At 44.2% G+C, this 24,071-nt stretch overlaps 2 protein-coding genes across 6 annotated transcripts; both read right to left on the minus strand.

Annotated features, from left to right (window-relative positions):
* Nucleotides 1–72: 72 nt before the first annotated feature.
* hdac10 (histone deacetylase 10) lies at nucleotides 73–16,570 on the minus strand. Of its 5 annotated transcripts, none has more exons than XM_087797670.1 (19): nucleotides 16,367–16,570; nucleotides 15,191–15,325; nucleotides 15,038–15,134; nucleotides 14,881–14,978; nucleotides 13,755–13,859; nucleotides 13,617–13,685; nucleotides 13,425–13,551; nucleotides 12,288–12,353; nucleotides 12,171–12,230; nucleotides 12,020–12,109; nucleotides 11,853–11,959; nucleotides 10,609–10,676; nucleotides 9,432–9,790; nucleotides 8,596–8,681; nucleotides 1,846–1,902; nucleotides 1,694–1,772; nucleotides 1,370–1,546; nucleotides 221–545; nucleotides 73–142 (listed from the first exon to the last, which is right to left on the minus strand). In XM_087797670.1, the coding sequence occupies exons 1-19, from the start codon at nucleotides 16,423–16,425 to the stop codon at nucleotides 114–116; spliced, it is 2,193 nt and encodes a 730-aa protein (XP_087653796.1). In that variant the 5' UTR covers nucleotides 16,426–16,570; the 3' UTR covers nucleotides 73–113. The 5 variants fall into 5 exon arrangements, with proteins under 5 accessions (XP_087653796.1, XP_087653797.1, XP_087653795.1 ...); XM_087797671.1 differs by having other exon boundaries at nucleotides 9,432–9,507; nucleotides 9,580–9,790; nucleotides 11,853–12,109; XM_087797669.1 differs by having other exon boundaries at nucleotides 11,853–12,109.
* Nucleotides 16,571–17,806: 1,236 nt separating this feature from the next.
* On the minus strand, nucleotides 17,807–19,114 carry aplnr2 (apelin receptor 2). The gene has a single exon (XM_087798279.1). The coding sequence runs from the start codon at nucleotides 19,106–19,108 to the stop codon at nucleotides 17,807–17,809; it is 1,302 nt and encodes a 433-aa protein (XP_087654405.1). The 5' UTR covers nucleotides 19,109–19,114.
* Nucleotides 19,115–24,071: the final 4,957 nt, after the last annotated feature.

Raw genomic sequence — 24,071 nt, forward strand, 5'->3', positions numbered from 1 at the left:
ATACTAACTACACACAGAAAGGTCACGAGTTTGCTCGACCTGGAAGCGAACCAACAAACAATAAAACACAAATTTGATTGTTAAAAAAACATTTATTTATGTAAAAACAATCTTCAGTCGCTTCGCTCGTCTTTCTCCGCTGCTGCTGCCGACGAGAAGGAAAGAACGATTTTAACATTATTTGGTTCATGTTTGAAATCTATGGTCGAGTCTTTCTCACCTGTCGTGGTCAGCATCGTCCAGTCCTTCTCCAGGGATCTCCTCAGAGACTCCAGAGTCTCCTGGTCCTCTTTCAGGTCCTCCTTCAGGTCCTCCTTCAGGTCCTCCTTCAGGTCCTCCTTCAGGTCCTCCTTCAGGTCCTCCTTCAGGTCCTCCTTCAGGTCCTCCTTCAGGTCCTCCTTCAGGTCCTCCTTCAGGTCCTCCTTCAGGTCCTCCTTCAGGTCCTCCTTCAGGTCCTCCTTCAGGGCAGCAGAGAGTCCGAGCGCCGGCGCTGGTTCTCCAGAGAGCGAGGACAGCGTCGCAGCCACAGCAGCTTCTTCGCTCGTCTGAGATCAACACAGGATTCAAAGACGTCTTCTTCAGAAACATGTGACGTTTAAACTTGTACTTTTATTTGCCAATTTAGACATTCTATGTTTTATATAAGATTTTTTACCAGTATTTTTCTTTCAAGCGTTTGTGTCTTTTTATTTAATGAAGAAGCTTCTTATAATCACAACCATTTTAATTTTGCTCCTTAAAAACTATATTTTATACCTTAAGCAGTGTTTTCTCTTCTCTATATTGTTATTTATCTAATATTTATACTTGATCTTGTATGTTTTTATGTCCAATTTAACCTCATTCCTATTTTTTTAATGCGTAAAATATTATTTAATTACCAAATTTAATGATTTTCTTGTAAATTAAAATAAATCTTCCTTTTCCTGAACTTCAGTTTTGTTCTTTAGTTTCCTTTAATTAAATGTTTTGCTGCTCAACTGTTTCCTTAATACTTAACATCAGCTGTTGATTTTTCCAAATAACTAATTCCTTTTAAGACTTTTAAAGCCACGTTTAAAGATTTTAAATTGTCCTTATTTGTTTTTTAACTTCATGACTTACGATCCCTTGATATCCAGGTTTAAATATCGCGTTCGGTATTTTTATTCCCTTTATTTTAAATATAATTTAAACTGAATTTATAATGAACATATAGCAATTAATTATTACGACAGACTTTTTGATGTTGAAAAAAAAAGCCTTTTTACATAAAATGTTGATTAAGACTTAAATGAAAAGATAAATATTCAATAGTGAATTTAAACTGATATAAAATGAACTTCCTGTTACCATGACTTCTAAAGTCGTTTAAGCTCCGCCCACTCACCTGCAGGACGACCAGAGTGTGTCCGAGAGCGAGACCCAGCATCAGACCGGTCAGCTGACGCCACACGTCCTCGCCGACGCCGCAGTCCGCGGTCCGGGTCAGAAGAACCAGACTGGGATCGAACTGGTACCCCAGAGGCAGCAGGAGACCCAGCACCACCGACAAGTCAGTGAAGCCCTGAGGACACAGTGTTGGTGAGAAGATCTTACCTCAGACCAGTGTTTGAACAACAATAAAATAAGATCTAGATACGTTTCCTGACTGCCTGGTTTATGAGTCATTTCACTCCATCCTAATATCTTAAAGTAAAGCGATGATCTTCACCTCCTTCAGTCGCACACAGACGTCAGACTTGCTCTGCTGCTCCGACCCTCTGCTACTCAGACGCACCAGCAGAGTCTTCCTGCAAAAATAAAGTGTTTATTTTGCAGCAGACGCTCCATGAATTCTTCATGAGACTGAAACCTGAAACTGACCCGTCGTCTGCCGTCAGATTCCTGAGCTCAGCGTCTCCGACAACAACGACCAGAATTCTGCACGAGAGCGAAGAACGTCTTTCAGTTTCAACACTGACTATTGGTTGGACGGACTAACTATTAAACTGACTATTAGACTGACGGACGGATGGAATATTGGAAGAATGGAGGGACTGACTATTGGACAAACTATTAGACCGCCAGACGGACTATTGGATGGATGGACGGACTAATGGACGGACAGACTATTAGATGGACGGACAGACTATTGGACGGACGGACAGACTATTGGATGGACGGACAGACTATTGGATGGACGGACAGACTAATGGACGGACAGACTATTAGATGGACGGACAGACTATTGGACGGACGGACAGACTATTGGACGGACGGACGGACAGACTATTGGATGGACGGACAGACTATTGGATGGACGGACAGACTAATGGACAGACGGACGAACAGACTATTGGATGGACGGACAGACTATTGGATGGACGGACAGACTAATGGACGGACGAACAGACTATTGGACGGACGGACGGACAGACTAATGGACGGACAGACTATTAGATGGACGGACAGACTATTGGACGGACTGACAGACTATTGGATGGACGGACAGACTAATGGACGGACGGACGAACTATTGGACGGACGGACGGACAGACTAATGGACGGACAGACTATTAGATGGACGGACAGACTATTGGACGGACGGACAGACTAATGGACGGACGGACGGACTATTGGACGGACAGACTATTAGATGGATGGACAGACTATTGGACGGACGGACTATTGGACGGAAGGACGGACGGACTATTGGACGGACAGACTATTAGATGGACGGACAGACTAATGGACGGACGGACTATTGGACGGAAGGACTGACGGACTATTGGACGGACAGACTATTAGATGGACGGACAGACTATTGGATGGACGGACAGACTATTGGACGGATGGACAGACTAATGGACGGACGGACTATTGGACGGAAGGACGGACGGACAGACTATTAGATGGACGGACAGACTATTGGACGGACGGACTATTGGACGGAAAGACTATTGGATGGACGGACAGACTATTGGACGGACGGACAGACTAATGGACGGACGGACTATTGGACGGAAGGATGGACGGACTATTGGACGGAAGGACGGTCGGACTATTGGACGGACAGACTATTAGATGGACGGACAGACTATTGGACGGACGGACTATTGGACGGACAGACTATTAGATGGACGGACAGACTATTGGACGGACGGACGGACTATTGGACGGAAGGACAGACGGACTATTGGATGGACAGACGGACGGACAGACTAATGGACGGACGGACGGACTATTGGACGGACGGACTATTGGACGGAAGGACGGATGGACTATTGGACGGACAGACTATTAGATGGACGGACAGACTAATGGACGGACGGACTATTGGACGGAAGGACGGACGGACTATTGGACGGACAGACTATTAGATGGATGGACAGACTATTGGATGGACGGACAGACTATTGGACGGACGGACAGACTAATGGACAGACGGACTATTGGACGGAAGGACGGACGGACTATTGGACAGAAGGACGGTCGGACTATTGGACGGACAGACTAATGGACGGACGGACTATTGGACGGACGGATGGACGGACTATTGGACGGAAGGACGGTCGGACTATTGGACGGACAGACTATTAGATGGACGGACAGACTATTGGACGGACGGACTATTGGACGGACAAACTATTAGATGGACGGACAGACTATTGGACGGACGGACGGACTATTGGACGGAAGGACAGACGGACTATTGGATGGACAGACGGACGGACAGACTAATGGACGGACTGACGGACTATTGGACGGAAGGACGGACGGACTATTGGACGGAAGGACGGATGGACTATTGGACGGACAGACTATTAGATGGACGGACAGACTAATGGACGGACGGACTATTGGACGGAAGGACGGACGGACTATTGGACGGACAGACTATTAGATGGACGGACAGACTATTGGATGGACGGACATACTATTGGACGGACGGACAGACTAATGGACAGACGGACTATTGGACGGAAGGACGGACGGACTATTGGACAGAAGGACGGTCTGACTATTGGACGGACAGACTATTAGATGGACGGACAGACTATTGGACGGACGGACTATTGGACGGACAGACTATTAGATGGACGGACAGACTATTGGACGGACGGACGGACTATTGGACGGAAGGACAGACGGACTTTTGGATGGACAGACGGACGGACAGACTAATGGACGGACGGACTATTGGACGGACAGACTATTGGATGGACGGACAGACTATTGGACGGACGGACAGACTAATGGACGGACGGACTATTGGACGGACTATTGGACGGAAGGACGGACGGACAGACTATTATATGGACGGACAGACTATTGGACGGACGGACTATTGGACGGACAGACTATTGGATGGACGGACAGACTATTGGACGGACGGACAGACTAATGGACGGACGGACTATTGGACGGAAGGACGGACGGACTATTGGACGGAAGGACGGTCGGACTATTGGACGGACAGACTATTAGATGGACGGACAGACTATTGGACGGACGGACTATTGGACGGACAGACTATTAGATGGACGTACAGACTATTGGACGGACGGACGGACTATTGGACGGAAGGACAGACGGACTATTGGATGGACAGACGGACGGACAGACTAATGGACGGACGGACGGACTATTGGACGGACGGACGGACTATTGGACGGAAGGACGGACGGACTATTGGACGGACAGACTATTAGATGGACGGACAGACTAATGGACGGACGGACTATTGGACGGAAGGACGGACGGACCATTGGATGGACAGACTATTAGATGGACGGACAGACTATTGGACGGACGGACTGACTATTGGACGGACAGACTATTGGATGGACGGACGGACGGACGGACAGACTATTAGATGGACGGACAGACTATTGGACGGACTGACTATTGGACGGACAGACTATTGGACGGACGGACAGACTATTGGACGGACGGACAGACTAATGGACGGACGGACTATTGGACGGAAGGACGGACGGACTATTGGACGGAAGGACGGACAGACTGTTAGATGGACGGACAGACTATTGGACGGACGGACAGACTATTGGATGGACGGACAGACTATTGGACGGACGGACAGACTATTGGATGGACGGACAGACTAATGGACGGACGGACGAACTATTGGACGGACGGACGGACGGACAGACTAATGGACGGACAGACTATTAGATGGACGGACAGACTATTGGACGGACGGACAGACTAATGGACGGACGGACGGACTATTGGACGGACAGACTATTAGATGGATGGACAGACTATTGGACGGACGGACTATTGGACGGAAGGACGGACGGACTATTGGACGGACAGACTATTAGATGGACGGACAGACTAATGGACGGACGGACTATTGGACGGAAGGACGGACGGACTATTGGACGGACAGACTATTAGATGGACGGACAGACTATTGGATGGACGGACAGACTATTGGACGGACGGACAGACTAATGGACGGACGGACTATTGGACGGAAGGACGGACGGACTATTGGACGGAAGGACGGTCGGACTATTGGACGGACAGACTATTAGATGGACGGACAGACTATTGGACGGACGGACTATTGGACGGACAGACTATTTGACGGACGGACGGACTATTGGACGGAAGGACAGACGGACTTTTGGATGGACAGACGGACGGACAGACTAATGGACGGACGGACGGACTATTGGACAGAAGGACGGACGGACTATTGGACGACGGACTATTAGATGGACGGACAGACTATTGGACGGACGGACAGACTAATGGACGGACAGACTATTGGACGGAAGGACGGACGGACAGACTAATGGACGGACGGACTATTGGACGGAAGGACGGACGGACTATTGGACGGACAGACTATTAGATGGACGGACAGACTATTGGACGGACGGACTATTGGACGGACAGACTATTAGATGGACGTACAGACTATTGGACGGACGGACGGACTATTGGACGGAAGGACAGACGGACTATTGGATGGACAGACGGACGGACAGACTAATGGACGGACGGACGGACTATTGGACAGACGGACGGACTATTGGACGGAAGGACGGACGGACTATTGGACGGACAGACTATTAGATGGACGGACAGACTATTGGACGGACGGACAGACTATTGGACGGACGGACAGACTAATGGACGGACGGACTATTGGATGGAAGGACGGACGGACAGACTATTAGATGGACGGACAGACTATTGGACGGACTGACTATTGGACGGACAGACTATTGGATGGACGGACAGACTATTGGATGGACGGACAGACTATTGGACGGACGGACAGACTAATGGACGGACGGACTATTGGACGGAAGGACGGACGGACTATTGGACGGAAGGACGGTCGGACTATTGGACGGACAGACTGTTAGATGGACGGACAGACTATTGGACGGACGGACTATTAGATGGACGGACAGACTATTGGACGGACGGACAGACTATTGGATGGACGGACAGACTATTGGACGGACGGACAGACTATTGGATGGACGGACAGACTAATGGACGGACAGACTATTAGATGGACGGACAGACTATTGGACGGACGGACAGACTAATGGACAGACGGACGGACTATTGGACGGACAGACTATTAGATGGATGGACAGACTATTGGACGGACGGACTATTGGACGGACGGACTATTGGACGGAAGGACGGACGGACTATTGGACGGACAGACTATTAGATGGACGGACAGACTATTGGACGGACGGACTATTGGACGGAATGATGGACGGACTATTGGACGGACAGACTATTAGATGGACGGACAGACTATTGGACGGACGGACTATTGGACGGACAGACTATTGGATGGACGGACAGACTATTGGACGGACGGACAGACTAATGGACGGACGGACTATTGGACGGAAGGACGGACGGACAGACTATTAGATGGACGGACAGACTATTGGATGGACGGACGGACTATTGGACGGACAGACTATTGGATGGACGGACAGACTATTGGACGGACGGACAGACTAATGGACGGACGGACTATTGGACGGAAGGACGGACGGACTATTGGACGGAAGGACGGTCGATCTATTGGACGGACAGACTATTAGATGGACGGACAGACTATTGGACGGACGGACTATTGGACGGAAGGACAGACGGACTATTGGATGGACAGACGGACGGACAGACTAATGGACGGACGGACGGACTATTGGATGGACGGACTATTGGACGGAAGGACGGACGGACTATTGGACGGACAGACTATTAGATGGACGGACAGACTAATGGACGGACGGACTATTGGACGGAAGGACGGACGGACTATTGGACGGACAGACTATTAGATGGACGGACAGACTATTGGATGGACGGACAGACTATTGGACGGACGGACAGACTAATGGACGGACGGACTATTGGACGGAAGGACGGACGGACAGACTATTAGATGGACGGACAGACTATTGGACGGAATGACTATTGGACGGACAGACTATTGGATGGACGGACAGACTATTGGACGGACGGACAGACTAATGGACGGACGGACTATTGGACGGAAGGACGGACGGACTATTGGACGGAAGGACGGTCGGACTATTGGACGGACAGACTGTTAGATGGACGGACAGACTATTGGACGGACAGACTATTAGATGGACGGACAGACTATTGGACGGACGGACGGACTATTGGACGGAAGGACAGACGGACTATTGGATGGACAGACGGACGGACAGACTAATGGACGGACGGACGGACTATTGGACGGAAGGACGGACGGACTATTGGACAGACAGACTATTAGATGGACGGACAGACTATTGGATGGACGGACAGACTATTGGACGGACGGACAGACTAATGGACGGATGGACTATTGGACGGAAGGACGGACGGACAGACTATTAGATGGACGGACTGACTATTGGACGGACGGACGGACTATTGGACGGAAGGACAGACGGACTATTGGATGGACAGACGGACGGACAGACTAATGGACGGACGGACGGACTATTGGACGGACAGACTATTAGATGGACGGACAGACTATTGGACGGACGGACTATTGGACGGACAGACTATTAGATGGACGGACACACTATTGGACGGACGGACTATTAGATGGACGGACAGACTATTGGACGGACGGAGGGACTATTGGACGGAAGGACAGATGGACTATTGGATTGACAGACGGACGGACAGACTAATGGACGGACGGACGGACTATTGGACGGAAGGACGGACGGACTATTGGATGGACTATAATAACACATAAAAAAAACAAACATGGTCGATCAAATGTACTCTGGTATTACACACTGGGTCAGTCACGAGGAGCCTTTAAACCTGAAGGAACTAATAAAACTATTATTATTATATTTTGATGGACAAGAAAATATAACTAGAGTCACAATAGAAACAAAGACAAAAAGAAAACTAATGTTAGTTTTACTTTGATTTAGCAGCGAACGATGAAGAAACTAGAAACAAACATTTGAAAACAGAACAGAACAGAAACATTGCCACGACTTCCTGACATGGAGCTGATCATTAGATGAAGATCTCACAGATCATTAGATGAAGATCTCACAGATCATTAGATGAAGATCTCACCGACTGCAGGGTCGAGCAGCAACATGCTGGACAATGTTTCTCGTCGCCTTGGAAACGTCACTGACCAGAGCCAGACCACTGCAGATCTGTGACGGGAAGATGTCGGTCAGAGACACACTTTAATATCATATACAGTATTTTCCGGACTATAAGTGGCAGTTTTTTTCATAGTTTGTCCGGGGGTGAGATTATACTCTGGAGCGACTTATTATATTATTAGCGGTATATCATTTCACATGTTATTTTCACACTAAACCACCAGAGGGCGCTCTAGGCCTGTGTTGATCATTTCCACGTAGAAGAGGAAGCATCTTCTACCTCCGGAGTTAGTTAGTTGTTTAAAAGTGACACGAGGATGAAGAGTTATTTGGAGTTACACGGATGGTTTGGTAAACTTGTTAGTTATTGATGCTATAGTTCTCTGAATAACTCTTCATATGTTATGTTAACATACCAGGTTCTCACTTCATGTAACGTAACATTATTCTGTTGTTGCCTCTAGTTTTATTTTAAATTGTCTTTCAAGATCACATGTCTGTTCTTGGATTTTATCAAATCAATTTCCCCCAAAAATGCGACTTATACTCCAGTGCGACTTATATATGTTTTTCCTTCTTTATTATGCATTTTATGGCTGGAGCGACTTGTACTCCGGAAAATACGGTATATATAATTCATAAAATGTAAAAGCTAAGAAGAACATATTTAAACAATCTCAACATATCAAGAAAAAGCACGATCCAGACTTGAGGTGGAGAATGACTCATGGGAAATGTTTTTTTAATATTAAATAATTCTGGTCACATGACCATAACTTCCTCTGAACATCACGTCACCTCGTTGGCGTCCATCTTGTCCACCAGCCCTCGGACGCTGTCGAGCGTCGCCTGATCTTCCTCCACGAACTCCTCACTGAATGAAAAAAACAACTTGTTAAATAAAAAGCCAATCGAACGTGTCGACTGTTGATCTTCATTCTCGTACGACCGCGGCGAGCAGAAGCGTCGACAACCATCAGGGACGGTCACATGGTCCGGGAGCACGGCGGCGACGCGAACGGGAGGAGAGACACGTGTCGGCGGCTCAGGCCAGACCAGCTCCGCGACCTTGGCTTCTACTGGCACTTCCTGTCCTGCTGCTGCTTCTTCTTCTTCTTCTTCTGGGGCCAGTTTGACGGCGAAAGTCGGAGCCTCGGCTGTGACGAAAAGATTGATTGTTTTTAATGGAAATTTCGGCTTAAAATCCTGGATAATGATGAACGTGAGAACATGGATCCAAGAAATTATTCTTTTTCCGAGTCTGAAAGAAAAAATAAATGACTATAACATACAGTAATTAACAACCAGACTGAAAACAAAAGTTTCATTACATTTACACGATGATTAACTACTGAGGAAAAAGAAAATGAGTAAAAATATTTCCAGTATATATAAAAAATATACATACAAGTAGTTTTAATATGTGGAGTAAATTATTTACGTAGATGTATTTATTAACTAAAATATTAAATAAAAATGAGGAAAAAGCGGTTATTGAAAAGAAAATTAATTTCAAAAATTAAAAAATGTAAACTGTTAGACAGCAACAAATATTAACAATAATAATAACTAGTGATGTGTTAATGAAGCTTCATGAAGCAGTGTCATTATCTTTAGAGTCCACTAGAGGGCGATCTCCACAGTGTTTTCCTTTGTTAAACAACTGTTCTAATGAAACATCATTTTTAAACGGGTGGCGCCACCTACTGACCTCTGAACAACATGACACTGCTTCGTGAAGCTTCATCAGCCCAACAATAATAATAACTATAAAGATTTGAGGAGAAAAAAAAAGAGCGGAAAAAGATGGAAAAAAGATTTAACAAAATTCTTTAAATAAGGAAAATAAGTTCAAGAAAACCAATAAATTGATGCAAACATGATTTTAAAGTCATGAGAAAACGTAAGAATTTGATATTTAGAGAAGAAATAAAAACAATGATAGCAACACAAACCATCACATGGAAGTGTTTACCTGCGTTTGAGAAGCATGACCAGAACCTCTTGTGCACAGATCTCACACACTGCAGCGACTCCAGGGCACTGAAGGAAGAACCAGTTCTTATGTGTCTCAAATCACATACTTCTCTTAGTATACTAGAAGTTAGTATGCATCAGGATAGTGTATGTACTAACTAGTAACTAATCCTCCACAGATAGTATGTCTCAAACATACTTCTCTTAGTATACTAGAAGTTAGTATCATCAGGATAGTGTACGTACTAACTAGTAACTAATCCTCCACAGATAGTATGTCTCAAATCAAACTCTGCTGCTACACACTAACAGGAAATGACGCGACAGCTTCTTCTTCTACTACTATTTAAGGATGATTTCAACCAGCTGTAGGAACACTATCGCCACCTGCTGGCAGCACGTTTTGCAAGTTTCGACGAAGAAATAAAGAAAAAATATGAGAATCGAAATATTCGCAAGATATTTAAGCTGGTATCAGCAGCGAACACGTCTCATCCTCCTACTGCTGCTGAAAATACACCTGTATGTATATGAATATATATATATATACATGCATTTATATATGACGTAACTTCCGTTTGAAACGTCATTAAGATGGTGGCTGTTTAGGGTGGTTAGTGTCCATCGAACCATACTCAGTTTTGTGGGCGTGTTAGTACGCCAATTTAGTGTGCATGGCGCACTAAATTTCGCATACTAAGAATTGAGACGCACTAACACACTAAAAATACTAATTTTTAGTACGCTAGTATGCGATTTGAGACACAGCATATGTCTCAAATCAAACTCTGCTGCTACAAACTAACAGGAAATGACGCGACAGCTTCTTCTTCTACTACTATTTAGGATGATTTCAAGCAGCTGTAGGAACACTATCGCCACCTGCTGGCAGCACGTTTGGCAAGTTTGGAAGAAGAAATAAGGAAAATTATGAGAATCGAAATATTCATGAGATATTTATGCCGGTATAATATATATATATATATATAAATATATGACGTAACTTCCGTTTACAACGTCACTAAGATGGAGTCGTTTAGTGTAGAAAGTGTCCATCGATCCATACTCAGTTTTGTGTGTGTTTTAGTGTCAATCTAGTGTGTATGGAGCACTACATTTATATACTAAGAATTGAGACGCACTTATGCACTAAAAATACTAACTTAGAGTACACAAGTATGCGATTTGAGACAAAGCTCAGTTCTTATGCGTTTACAGTCGTTACAAACGCTCGAGTCCAACCTTCTGCAGGGACCAGGGAGGTCTCGGGGTCGAGGACACGGGTCTCCCAGCAGGGTGTGGACGCTCTGACACACGGACTGAGGCAGGGAGGTCAGATTGTAGCCGCCCTGGAACCACGAGGACGTTAGACTCACACATGGTGTTATCAGAAGAATGTTCTGACGGACCTCCAGCAGGGCGCAGACCCGACCCCCGGCCAGGTTCATCAGCAGGTGGGTCAGGTGGGCGAAGACGTCGGGGGTGGCGCTCATCTCACCCTGAGAGAGAGGGATCAGAAGAGTGAGATCGGGACACGAACCCGTGACGGGGGAGCAGCACCTCCGGGTCGCCGACGGCCGAGTCGAAGCCCGCACACACCAGAACCAGCTCCGGAGCGAACTGAGGGAAGAACGACCCGAGTTAGAGCGACGACACGAGGAAGAACGAGCGTCTCACCTCGTAGGCGACGGGCAGGAGGACGTGGAAGAAGACGGACAGATAGTCGCTGTTGGTCATTCCTACCTGGACTCAGGAGAGACGGTGAGTGTTTGACAAACTTTCAATGTGTGAGGAAATATGTCTCTGGGAAAATGACATTAAAACCACTGAAATATTATTGAAACAAATATAATTGCCATTATTTTCAGAACTATTCCCATTATTTATGCACTTATTTGTCAATGTCCTCCTTTTTATGCATTTTTTAAAAATCGAATACAATAAATAATTAACTTAACATTCAAATGTTTTTCTCTTTGATTCTCAAGATAAATTTATGAAGTAATATTTATGATAAAGTCAAATGAAGCAAACCTTAAAATAAAGGTTTATTTAGTTCCTCTAATGACACTTGTAAACAAACATATTCACTGCAAACACTAAAAACTAGTGTAAAAACTAAAAGTGTGATGTAAACATATTTATCAGTCAATAATAAATCATACAAACTTCACGGTAAAGAAAAGTGAAAACACTACAACTGTCTTCAACACAACTGTCTACAACACAACTGTCTACAACACAAATGTCTACAACACAAATGTCTACAACACAACTGTCTTCAACACAACTGTCTACAACACAACTGTCTACAACACAACTGTCTACAACACAAATGTCTACAACACAACTGTCTACAACACAACTGTCTTCAACACAACTGTCTACAACACAACTGTCTACAACACAAATGTCTACAACACAACTGTCTTCAACACAACTGTCTACAACACGACTGTCTACAACACGACTGTCTACAACACAACTGTCTACAACACAACTGTCTTCAACACAACTGTCAGTCATTCTTCTTTTTCTTACTGAAGGTTTTTGTTTCTCCTGTGTTTAAGTTCCTGTCGTACACAATAATATCATTTACACAATTTCAATTTTGTGATTGCGTAACTTTGATGACACACACGCACGCACGCACACACACACACACACACATAACTCATTTTGACGGTTCGAAAATTAAATAAACATTCAATACAATCACAACCTCTGTGATATAATAATCACATTTTTGAATATCGCGACTAATCACAAATGCCATTAATCGTTCAGCTCTACATTAAACCTCAACAAGCTCACCTTGTTCCAGGGAACGTTGACGTTCATTCCTTCACCTTTTCCTTTCCCCACGCAGTCGTAATCCGACTCCTTGAGGTTCGGCCAGAACTTCTGATGCTCGTAGCGATGCCAAGAGAAGTAGAGCACACTAGGGGGCGGAAGAGAGTCGTCAGAGGTCAGAGGTCAAAGAACCTGGAACAAGGAAGCACTGACCTGGGGTCGTCCTCGAAACAGTACTGCACCCCCTGACCGTGATGCACGTCCCAGTCCACGATCAACACCCTGAAGGACGATCGAAGGACGTCGAGACAAGTTCCTTTTTTTGAAAATCGGACAAAACACAAATTCGACCTTTTTATCCCGTGTTTCTGTTGAGCGTATTTGGCGGCGATGGCCACGTTGTTGAAGACGCAGAAGCCGTTGGCGGCGTCTCTCATGCTGTGATGTCCTGGAGGTCTGTGGAGATCAACACGTACATGCATGTGCCGTAATGTTCAGACTATAGAGGGCACAAGAATATTAGCTGCACCGACTGAACAACTAACAAAAGAACATTCGTTTTAACGTCAGAAACGTCTGCTAATGTTTTTATTCTTTTTGATATGAGCCGTTCTTTACGCTGCCGTCTCCTACACCCTTTTGAAAGTGATCTTCTTCTACGACAACCTGACAACCTTTAGGTAAGTAAGTAACAGTTATTTGTAAATATCTTTCTAGACCAGGGTCAAGGATTTCTCTCCTCTGGTCCGGAAGTTCAGGAACCATCAGTAGATTCTGATCCACAGACCTCAGAGCCCGAGCTGGGGTGTAAGTCTGGATCAGATCACTGATGGAAGGTCTGACCATGAATAGATCTGAAAGTAAGAACCAGAATTTTAAAATGATCCTGAAAGAAACTGGCAGCCAGTGAAGAATTTGAAGGAGAAATGTGAGTTCTTCTACTAGAGCAGCCAGTGAAGAGTTTGAAGGAGAAATGTGAGTTCTTCTACTAGAGCGGCTCAGAATTCTGGCTGCAGAGTTTAGTATGAACTGCAGGCGAGAAGATCCTTCTGGTTTAGAAACAAAATAAACTGTTAAAATAGTATAAACTAGAAGACACAAACTCCAGATCATGAGAAATGTGAGTTCTTCTACTAGAGCGTCTTCATCATGCGAATTTCTCCATGTGTTCTTTCACGATCTCTTCACCTGCGTGAGCGCCCCCTGGAGGCTGCTAACACATATAAATCTATAGAATAGTTGCACGTTTGTATAAGCAGCAGGTTAATGTTATCGGTTAAAGCAATGACCACAAAACGTCTCTTCAACCCTGTAACTTAATTACCGCAGACATGATGAGGCCTTTGAAACGAGACAAACCTCCCAAAGTTTGAAAAGCCGGGGTGAAGAAGCGTTAAGAGTTCCTCATGAAGGTCTTCAGAATCAACTCCACCATCGACATCAGGGATTCTACAGAGTCAACTCGTCGCAGCCTCACCTGACCAAAGCCATGCCGTTCCTCACCTTCCCCGTCAGGACGGCGTCGACCAGCTGCAGCGCCGACCCCGCGGCCAGCTTGGCGCAGTGGTAGATGTTCTGCAGAATCATATCTCAGGTCACGTGATCCATGAGATCTGATGTAGGAATAAACGTACGGGATGGAAGTACACGTCACCGTACTGCAGAGTGAAGTCCTTCAGGTCCTCAAGAGTCATGTGAGGAGTCGTCTTCACCGCCTCAAGGTACTGCTCGCTGCAAGAAGATTCTGCTGGTCAGTTGAATTCAAATCATGACGTGTTCAGCAGCACCTGTGCACCAGAAGAATCTCAGCGTCAACAGCCTCACGGACAGAGACGGAGACGCAGCGGTCGACCAGCCCGGCCTTCAGCAGCGCCTCGTTCGTCACCGTCAGTCGCTCCGGAACCTCGATCTTACAAGCCGGACTGGACCATGGGAACAGAACTTCATTAGGATACGACTTTAAATTGAGCATATTATCTATTATCCTCCCTTCTCTTGAAAAATAAACTCAAAATCATCAGTTCAACCTTGAATAGCTCCGATAACTTCTCACTATCACTGCCTTCTCGCTGATTTTGTGCTTCAGATTTTTACTATTTGTTTACATTGTATAATGTAATTGTATTGTCTAATGCAATGTTATTGTTCCTAATTTTACCTGTAAATTGTCCTCAAGAGTCTCGAAAGCTCTTAAATAAAATCCATTATTAATTTAAATATTTTATTTGGGCAGAATAAAGAAGGGATTCACAAGGCAAGCCACATCTATTATATCAAGAGGTTAAACAAATATAAAAACAAATAGGAACACAATCTTGTTGGGATGAGCTGCTTTAAACACTTGAACCACAATGAGTAAAGTTAAAAAACATCTATGTATGTGGGTAAAAAATAAAAGAAACATATGGACAAAATAAAAACTCTTAGAGAGTGAATCGAAGAAATCGCATATTTTTGAATTATTGAATTATAAGTCTTTGTATATTTAAAGTATTAATAATAATAATAATAATTAACGGTCTTTTTCCGGATCACACGCCAGTTTGACTAATACTTATTTCGAATGATTAGATTTATATATATGTATACACTTGATGTATTTAACTAATATAAATATCTTTATTCTAATTTGAAAAAAACTGTGATTTGTACGTCAAAGTCCGAGTGTGCGACCACTTAAAGGGTCCGGGTTAAACACCACACATTCGTTCCTACCACTACAATAACTTTTCTAACAAGTTAATTAAGTGTTTTACATTAATGCAAATTAAATGTGTATCATTTATTTTCTTTATATTATTCGTTTTCTTTTTTTTTTAATTCAGCTAAGCATCCGTTTGTTTTGACAGTAGTCTGCACGCTGCTTATAGCATGCAAGGTAAGACGTGTAACTACTATATGCACCATTTATTTACCGTTTAAATTAAATCGAATTTAAAAAAAAGTATTAATTGTTTACTTACTCAACCCACAGTAACTTGTACTTCGTCATCTCCTCGTCGTATATTAAAGCTGTTCCCATCGTGTATCTGTTGTTAGAGACCAGTGACGTCACACTATGATGTGTTTCTACAGGTAAATAACGCAACAAAAACTATTTATTATTCTTTAATTTACGATTAAACGCGTGTAATCCTAGTCCTGGTGAAGGATCCTGCAGAGGCTGAAGCTGCTGCTACTGTCTGTGTAGATACAAAGTTTGACAGCGCCGCCAACTGGCCTGGATTTCAAATTACATACAAAAATATACGTATATATATTTTTGCATGCAAGACAATACAAAAATATATATATATATATTTGCATGCAAGAGTATATATATATATATTTTTTTGTATTGTCTTGCATGCAAAAATATATATATATTTTTGTTTGTTTTTGTTTGTTTGTTTATCTAAATATACTCTTAATACACACATTCACATACACTGTTGACATTCCGGAGAGATCTTGTGGTGTCTTTCAAAGTTCAATCCTCATGAATCTCTAATGCTACTTAAACAAATGTGGAATTTCCTGTTTGTCTTTTTTACTATGAAATGTACTATTTAAAGAATCATGTCAAAGCTCTCACGATCATCACAGTAGAGGTCAGAGTTCAGATGATGGGAGAAGTTAAATATGAAAAACAACAAAGAGGATGAGATGAACTTCCTTCCAGTGGTTCAGAGGATTAAGATATTTATTAACATCAAGGACGAAGCATCATGGAGGCTCATGTCTGGGTAAGTTTGTGGGAAAGTATTTTTAAAAATTAAATATTCAATTGGACAGAAAAACCTTAACTAACAATTCATAAATCCCCCAAAAAATGTATATACATATCCTCTCTGCTTATCTCGTACTATAACTTCTCAAAACAACACATTTTAAATACCTTATAGTCAATACACTGAAAATGAAAATGAAACAGGAAATAACAATATTCTTCGATGACCACAAACAAAAAATGTAATATATATTTTATTTCTTTATCTTCATAGATGTTTTGCCTACAGAGCATCTACTTGTGTATTGTTACCTTCACTGATTTATTACTGTGGTTTATTGATACACTATTGACTTTTACCAACAAAAAACTGTACAAATTGATCACAATAGTCACAGAAATATTTCAGTACACGTTACGCTTTTTTGCTATTAGCTAAGCTAACGGATGATTAGCTATCTTGAGCAGTTTCCTGTTCTTTTGCCATATTTGGAGGGAAATCATTTTCTTTTTTGAAAACATTTTATTGCCTTTATTTACAAAAATAATGCAAAAAAATCACAGGTTCTTTTGTATAGATCGGGTTCTTTAAACATCCAACAAATGATGCTTATTTCAAAGCTAACGTTAGCCGCGTCCATTTCTTGCTACTTTCATTTGTTCAAACGTTAACTCAATGAAACTAGGTTAAAATTCATGAGGTCAAGTCTGCTGTGATGGTCTCGGTCCTCTCCTCGGTCCGCTCCGGAGTCTCCTCCCGAGTCTTCACGTAGACTCGACCGTCCTGGTTTTCCTCCTGGTTCGGGTCCTCCTTCCTACCTTCGCACCTGCAGCTCCTCCTCCCGGCCAGCAGGGGCCGCAACACTCCCCGGCACCTCTTCCTGAAGGTGGCGTCGCAGGCGGCGTAGAGCAGCGGGTTGAGGCAGGAGTTGAGGTAGGCCAGGCAGGTGACGTAGGGCTGGGCGGCGAGGAGGAGGCGGTCCGTGGAGCAGGAGTACGGCAGGATCTGCAGCTCCAGGAGCAGGGCCACGGTCTTGTTGACGTGCAGCGGGAGCCAGCAGAAGAAGAACGCCAGCACCAGCGTCACGATGACCCGGAGGAGCCGTCGCTGGCGGCGCCGGTCGGGTCGGGGCCCGCGTCCGAAGTGCCTGCTGAGGAGGCGAGCCAGCGAGCAGTAGCACGCCAACAGAACCACCAGGGGGAGCAGGAAACCGATCAGGGTGGACTTGAGGCTCAGCGCCGCCCCCCACCATAGCTCCGCCCACTCCCGGTCCCACTCGTCCAGGCCCGCCGGGATCAGCATGGAGTAGTCCATCTGGCAGGAGAGGAGCCCGGACCCCATCGCGTCGTCGCCCTCCTCCTGCCAATCGTAGTCGCTCACCGGCGCCACCTCCTGGACCGAGCGGAGGAGCAGACCGGGGAGCGCCAGCACGCCGGCGAGTAGCCAGACGCCACTCAGGATCCAGAACGCTCTACCAGGTCGGCCTTGTGCCGCCGGCGGACCAGAGTACCTGCGTCCGGTCAGCACCCAGTAGCGCTCCACACTGAGCATGCTCAGACTGAACACGCTGGCGTACATGTTGAGAGCCGTCAGGAAGCTGCTGATCTGGCACAGGGGTCGACCGAAGGGCCAGTGGTAGCCTAGGGCCGTGTAGACCGACCAGAGGGGCAGGGTGACCAGGAAACACAGGTCCGCCAGCGCCAAGCTAGCTATAAGGGAGTCGGTCAGAGAACGAGTAGGACGAGGCGACGTGGAGAAGGAGGACGAAGGTCCGGAGGATCCACTGCTCCGAGAGTTCCTGGACTTCCTGTCGCCAGAGTTCTCCGTGGCCCGGTCCAGGTAGACCCACAGAACCAGACCGTTGCCGAGACAACCGAAGATGAAGGCCAGCAGGTAGACCGCCGGGATGATGGCAAGGGACGGGGACCAGTCGCTGTAGTCGCAGGGGGGCAGGGAGGAAGGAGAGGGGGTCGGGAGGGAGTTGGAGTCTTCCATGAGGGGCCGGACGAGGATCTTCACTGGATCAGGTACAACCAAGTCCACGTTCTCGTCATAGTCTGGAAGCAGGAATTTCATGGTTAAGTCTGAGAGTCTTCACTGCGTATCTTCAACCATTTCTACTTAAAACGTACAGTTTTAAGGATCCTTTATTTTCATTTATTTATGAAAGATTTTATCTTCAAATGTTTATTTTTAATTCACCTTCAGAAGGTATTCGATATAAATTATAATTCGAATTAATCTCTACATCATTTACAAACTGCTCTTGTAACTTTAATTTATTAAGAATATTTCTCTTGAATACAGACATTTTGGTCATTTCTAGTCAACTTTCATATCACTATTATATATATTCATATATATTTCTAGTGAACTTTCATACGCCTGGACATCTCTAATGTATCCGTACACGATGTCCATCTGAGTGATCATTCTCTTGTCTTGTTTAACCTGGACTTCATCCCTGAACCTAAGCCTTTGAAAGTTAGGTCTCAGAGGCGTGTCATCTCAGCCGATACTGCAGGCAGTTTTTCTGCTATGTTTGACTCTTTTTCCTTTGATGACTGTCCAGACGTGGACAGTTTGATTCACTGTTTTACTGATCATTGTGTTGAAATACTGGATCAAGTGGCACCTGTTAAATCGAACTTGAAAATTCAGAAAAAACGGTGCCCTTGGACAAATGAAGATCTCCTGAGTCTGAAGAGACTTTGTCGAAAGACTGAGCATATCTGGAAGTCCACTTAACTTGAGGTGCACAGACTTCACCTCAGGGATCTGATGTCTTCATACAATGAGATGGTGGAAACTGCTAGATCTGATTACATCAGAAAACTGGTAGCAGCAAATAAGAAAAACCCCAAAGTATTGTTTGACACGCTTAATTCTCTTGTGTCTCCTGCTCCTCAAATCACGCCTGTCTTCTGTGAAGCTGACATCTATGCATTTTTGAGATTTTTCATTGACAAAATTAAATTGATCAAAGAGAAAATCTCTCCCCCTTTGTTTGGAACCCCTACTGTCTCTGAGCCCATCTCCTCCTCTTGGTCTTCCTTCACTGCTGTATCTTTAGTTGATATTACGGCACTAGTGAACAAGATGTAACCCTCCTCTTGCTCAGATGACGTCCTTCCTTGTAGGCTTTTTATCAAAGTATTTGATGTAATTGGCCCCTGGGTTACCAATATGGTGAACCTCTCCCTTTCCACAGGGATTTTTCCCAATGCATTTAAACATGCCATTGTAGAGCCTCTGCTCAAAAAGCGAGGCTTAGACCCAACTGACCTCAGTAATTTCAGGCCTATTTCTAAGCTCCCTTTCTTGTCCAAGATCTTGGAGAAGGTGGTGTCTGAGCAGCTGTTTTTGTTCCTGGATCAGAGCGACATCCATGAGAAGTTTCAGTCTGGCTTCCGTAAACATCACTCTACGGAGACAGCTTTATTGAAAGTGTCCAGTGACATCATGATGTCGGCTGACTCTGGTAAATTCACTGTTCTGGTTCTCTTGGATCTGTCCTCAGCCTTTGACACAGTTGATCACCAGATCCTGCTGAGAAGACTGAGGGATGAAGACTGTCTGGGTCTGTGTTAGAATGGTTCTCATCTTACCTTTCTGGGCGCAGTTTTAGTGTATCTGCCAATCAAATTAGGTCTGAATCGGCAGATCTGTTCAGATCATTCAGAGATTTCCTGATGTTTCTTATCACATTTTTTCTGATGACATCCAGCTCTACTGCTCTTTTGATCCAACTGAGCCTCAGAGGCTGAACTTAGTCAATTGTTGCTGGAAATCAAACAATGAGTGAAAACACTTTACAGCTAAATGTGGGCAAAACAGAAACACTGGTGATTGTTGATGATAAGATTCCAGGGTTGAGTCAGTACTTGGGTGACTTATGTCAGTCTGTCAAACTGAGCTCTTGTTCGACACTGAAGAAAACTGACCAGAAACTGTTTCCTTCAACTGAGAAAAATCTCTAAACTTAGGAAAATGTTTTCACAACATGATCTGGATCTTATAATCCATGCGTTTGTTTCTTCTCGCCTAGACTATTGTAACAGTTTGTTTTCATGTCTAAACCAGAAGGATCTTCTCGCCTGCAGTTCATACTAAACTCTGCAGCCAGAATTCTGAGCTGCTCTAGTAGAAGAACTCACATTTCTCCTTCAAACTCTTCACTGGCTGCCAGTTTCTTTCAGGATCATTTTAAAATTCTGGTTCTTACTTTCAGATCTATTCATGGTCAGACCTTCCATCAGTGATCTGATCCAGACTCTCTTTGCTCTTGATGGATCTACTGACTCCTTCAAGAAACATCTTTCACGAAACACGTTTTTATTTGTTCAGGCTTTTCCTTGATTTTCTGGAACTCCTGTTGTGTTATCAGTATTATCTTGATCTTTAAAGTATATACTTTATTGAATATTGTTTTGATTGTTTAAGCGCTTTGTGACCCTGGTCTGGAAAAGCGCTATACCAATAAAAATTACTTACTTACTTACTTACTTATACTGTATATATTCATATATATTTCTAGTTAGCTTTCATATCACTATTATAAATACATAGTATATTCATATATATTTCCTCTTTTCTAATGTTTATACTGACTTATGATTTTGTTTGCAATTGTATTGTTTATTCTTTTAAAATCTATTTTTTAATACACATTTTTCATTTAAATTCTATTGTAAATTTTCTGATTTGTTAAAAAGAAATGTATTAATATTATTTTGTGAGCTTTGTTTGCATTTTATCATTAGGAAATAATACTTATAATTCAATAATAAGTCGTAGTTTAAAAATAGAGTTTGCTACACACTTAACTTCTCACTGAACCAACTACACAACAAGTACATGTGAAGCAACATTGTGTCTTTATGTTTTAAACAATAATGTAAGATGTTCATTTATTCATTCATTTTCTATCACTTTATCCCTTGTGGGGGTCGCGGGGAGACTGGAGTCTATCCCAGTATCATAGGGCGAGAGGCAGGGGACACCCTGGACAGGACGCCAGTCTGTCTCAGGACACACAAAGACAGACAACCATTCACACACACACTCATACTTACGGACAATTTCCCCAAAGTTCTCAATCAACCTCTGTATGTTTTTAGACTGTGGGAGGAAACCGGAGTGTCCGGAGTAAACCCACACAACACGGGGAGAACATACTAACTACACACAGAAAGGTCATGAGTTTGCTCGGCCTGGAAGTGAACCAACAACCTTCTTGCTGTGAGGTGACAGATCTAACCACTGCACCACCGTGCGCCACATTTTTAAAAAACATCCTCCAATTTCTCGCTTGAGTTATTTTCCAACATTATTCCAATCATTTCCCAACAACAACAACAACAACAACAACAACAACAACAACAACAACAACAACAACAACAACAACAACAACAACGACGAGTCTTTCTCGTCCTTCAGGAAAACTGATCAAATGAATGAATGAAACACTGACCTTGTGTTGCAGAGACTCATCTTCTGACGGATCATCTTCGACTCTAGTGACGTGACTTCTGGAGTCGGAATTTAAGTCACACACACACACATGGACACACACACACACATGGACACACACACAAGTCCCTCCTCTCTCTCGTCCTGACACCAGACCACACCGGTAGAGTTACGAGACCGGCAAACAACACCCCCCCCCCCCCCCCCCACACACACACACACACAACAAACACACAACTTTCTCCCCTCCACACACACTGGCTGCTACAGTATAGCTTCTACAAACACACATACATAATGTGTGCAAACAGACTGTTTGTCCGGCCTCGGACACACAGACACAGACACACACCCCCACACAGACACACACACACACACATACACACAACAACTGCACAACTGGACGTCTCGACGCGGTGAATGTAAAAGTTGTGCAGCTGTGTTTGTGCAGAAGCTGCACCTGTGGCTCCGTCGCCGGGACTTTGTGTTGAACATATATTTGTAGAAGAACACATTCATGCTTCAGGGGGGGTGTCTGGGTCGGACCCGCGGGACAATCCTCACGGATCGTTCATCTTCAAGCTGTTTATCGGAGCTTTCTAAATAACCACACTAAAAGGCTCTCGATGGAGCGATTAAAATGGGAATTTGTTATTATTTCTTCTCTATTCTGTTTTAATGTGTCTCTACTGTGTCTTTACTGTGTCTTTACTGTGTCTCTACTGTGTCTCTACTGTGTCTTTACTGTGTCTCTACTGTGTCTCTACTGTGTCTTTACTGTGTCTCTACTGTGTCTTTACTGTGTCTTTACTGTGTCTCTACTGTGTCTCTACTGTGTCTGTACTGTGTCTCTACTGTGTCTCTACTGTGTCTCTACTGTGTCTTTACTGTGTCTCTACTGTGTCTCTACTGTGTCTTTACTGTGTCTTTACTGTGTCTCTACTGTGTCTCTACTGTGTCTCTACTGTGTCTTTACTGTGTCTCTACTGTGTCTCTACTGTGTCTCTACTGTGTCTCTACTGTGTCTTTACTGTGTCTCTACTGTGTCTCTACTATGTCTTTACTGTGTCTCTACTGTGTCTCTACTGTGTCTTTACTGTGTCTCTACTGTGTCTTTACTGTGTCTCTACTGTGTCTCTACTGTGTCTTTACTGTGTCTTTACTGTGTCTCTACTGTGTCTCTACTGTGTCTCTACTGTGTCTCTACTGTGTCTTTACTGTGTCTCTACTGTGTCTCTACTGTGTCTTTACTGTGTCTTTACTGTGTCTCTACTGTGTCTCTACTGTGTCTCTACTGTGTCTTTACTGTGTCTCTACTGTGTCTTTACTGTGTCTCTACTGTGTCTCTACTGTGTCTCTACTGTGTCTTTACTGTGTCTCTACTGTGTCTCTACTATGTCTTTACTGTGTCTCTACTGTGTCTCTACTATGTCTTTACTGTGTCTTTACTGTGTCTCTACTGTGTCTCTACTGTGTCTCTACTGTG

This window comes from Callionymus lyra, chromosome 8, assembly GCF_982586985.1.
Source record: "Callionymus lyra chromosome 8, fCalLyr1.hap1.1, whole genome shotgun sequence".
In the NCBI taxonomy this organism is placed as follows: Eukaryota; Metazoa; Chordata; class Actinopteri; order Syngnathiformes; family Callionymidae; genus Callionymus; species Callionymus lyra.

Coding starts and splice junctions, on each gene's coding strand:
- hdac10 (XM_087797669.1), bottom strand. CDS start 16,425: ATGGGAACAGCTTTAATATACGACGAGGAGATGACGAAGTACAAGTTA. Junction 14,979..15,037: donor GTGACGTGTACTTCCATCCC/GTACGTTTATTC, acceptor ATGATTCTGCAG/AACATCTACCACTGCGCCAA. Junction 10,677..11,852: donor CTCCCTGGTCCCTGCAGAAG/GTTGGACTCGAG, acceptor TTCTTCCTTCAG/TGCCCTGGAGTCGCTGCAGT.
- aplnr2 (XM_087798279.1), bottom strand. CDS start 19,108: ATGGAAGACTCCAACTCCCTCCCGACCCCCTCTCCTTCCTCCCTGCCC.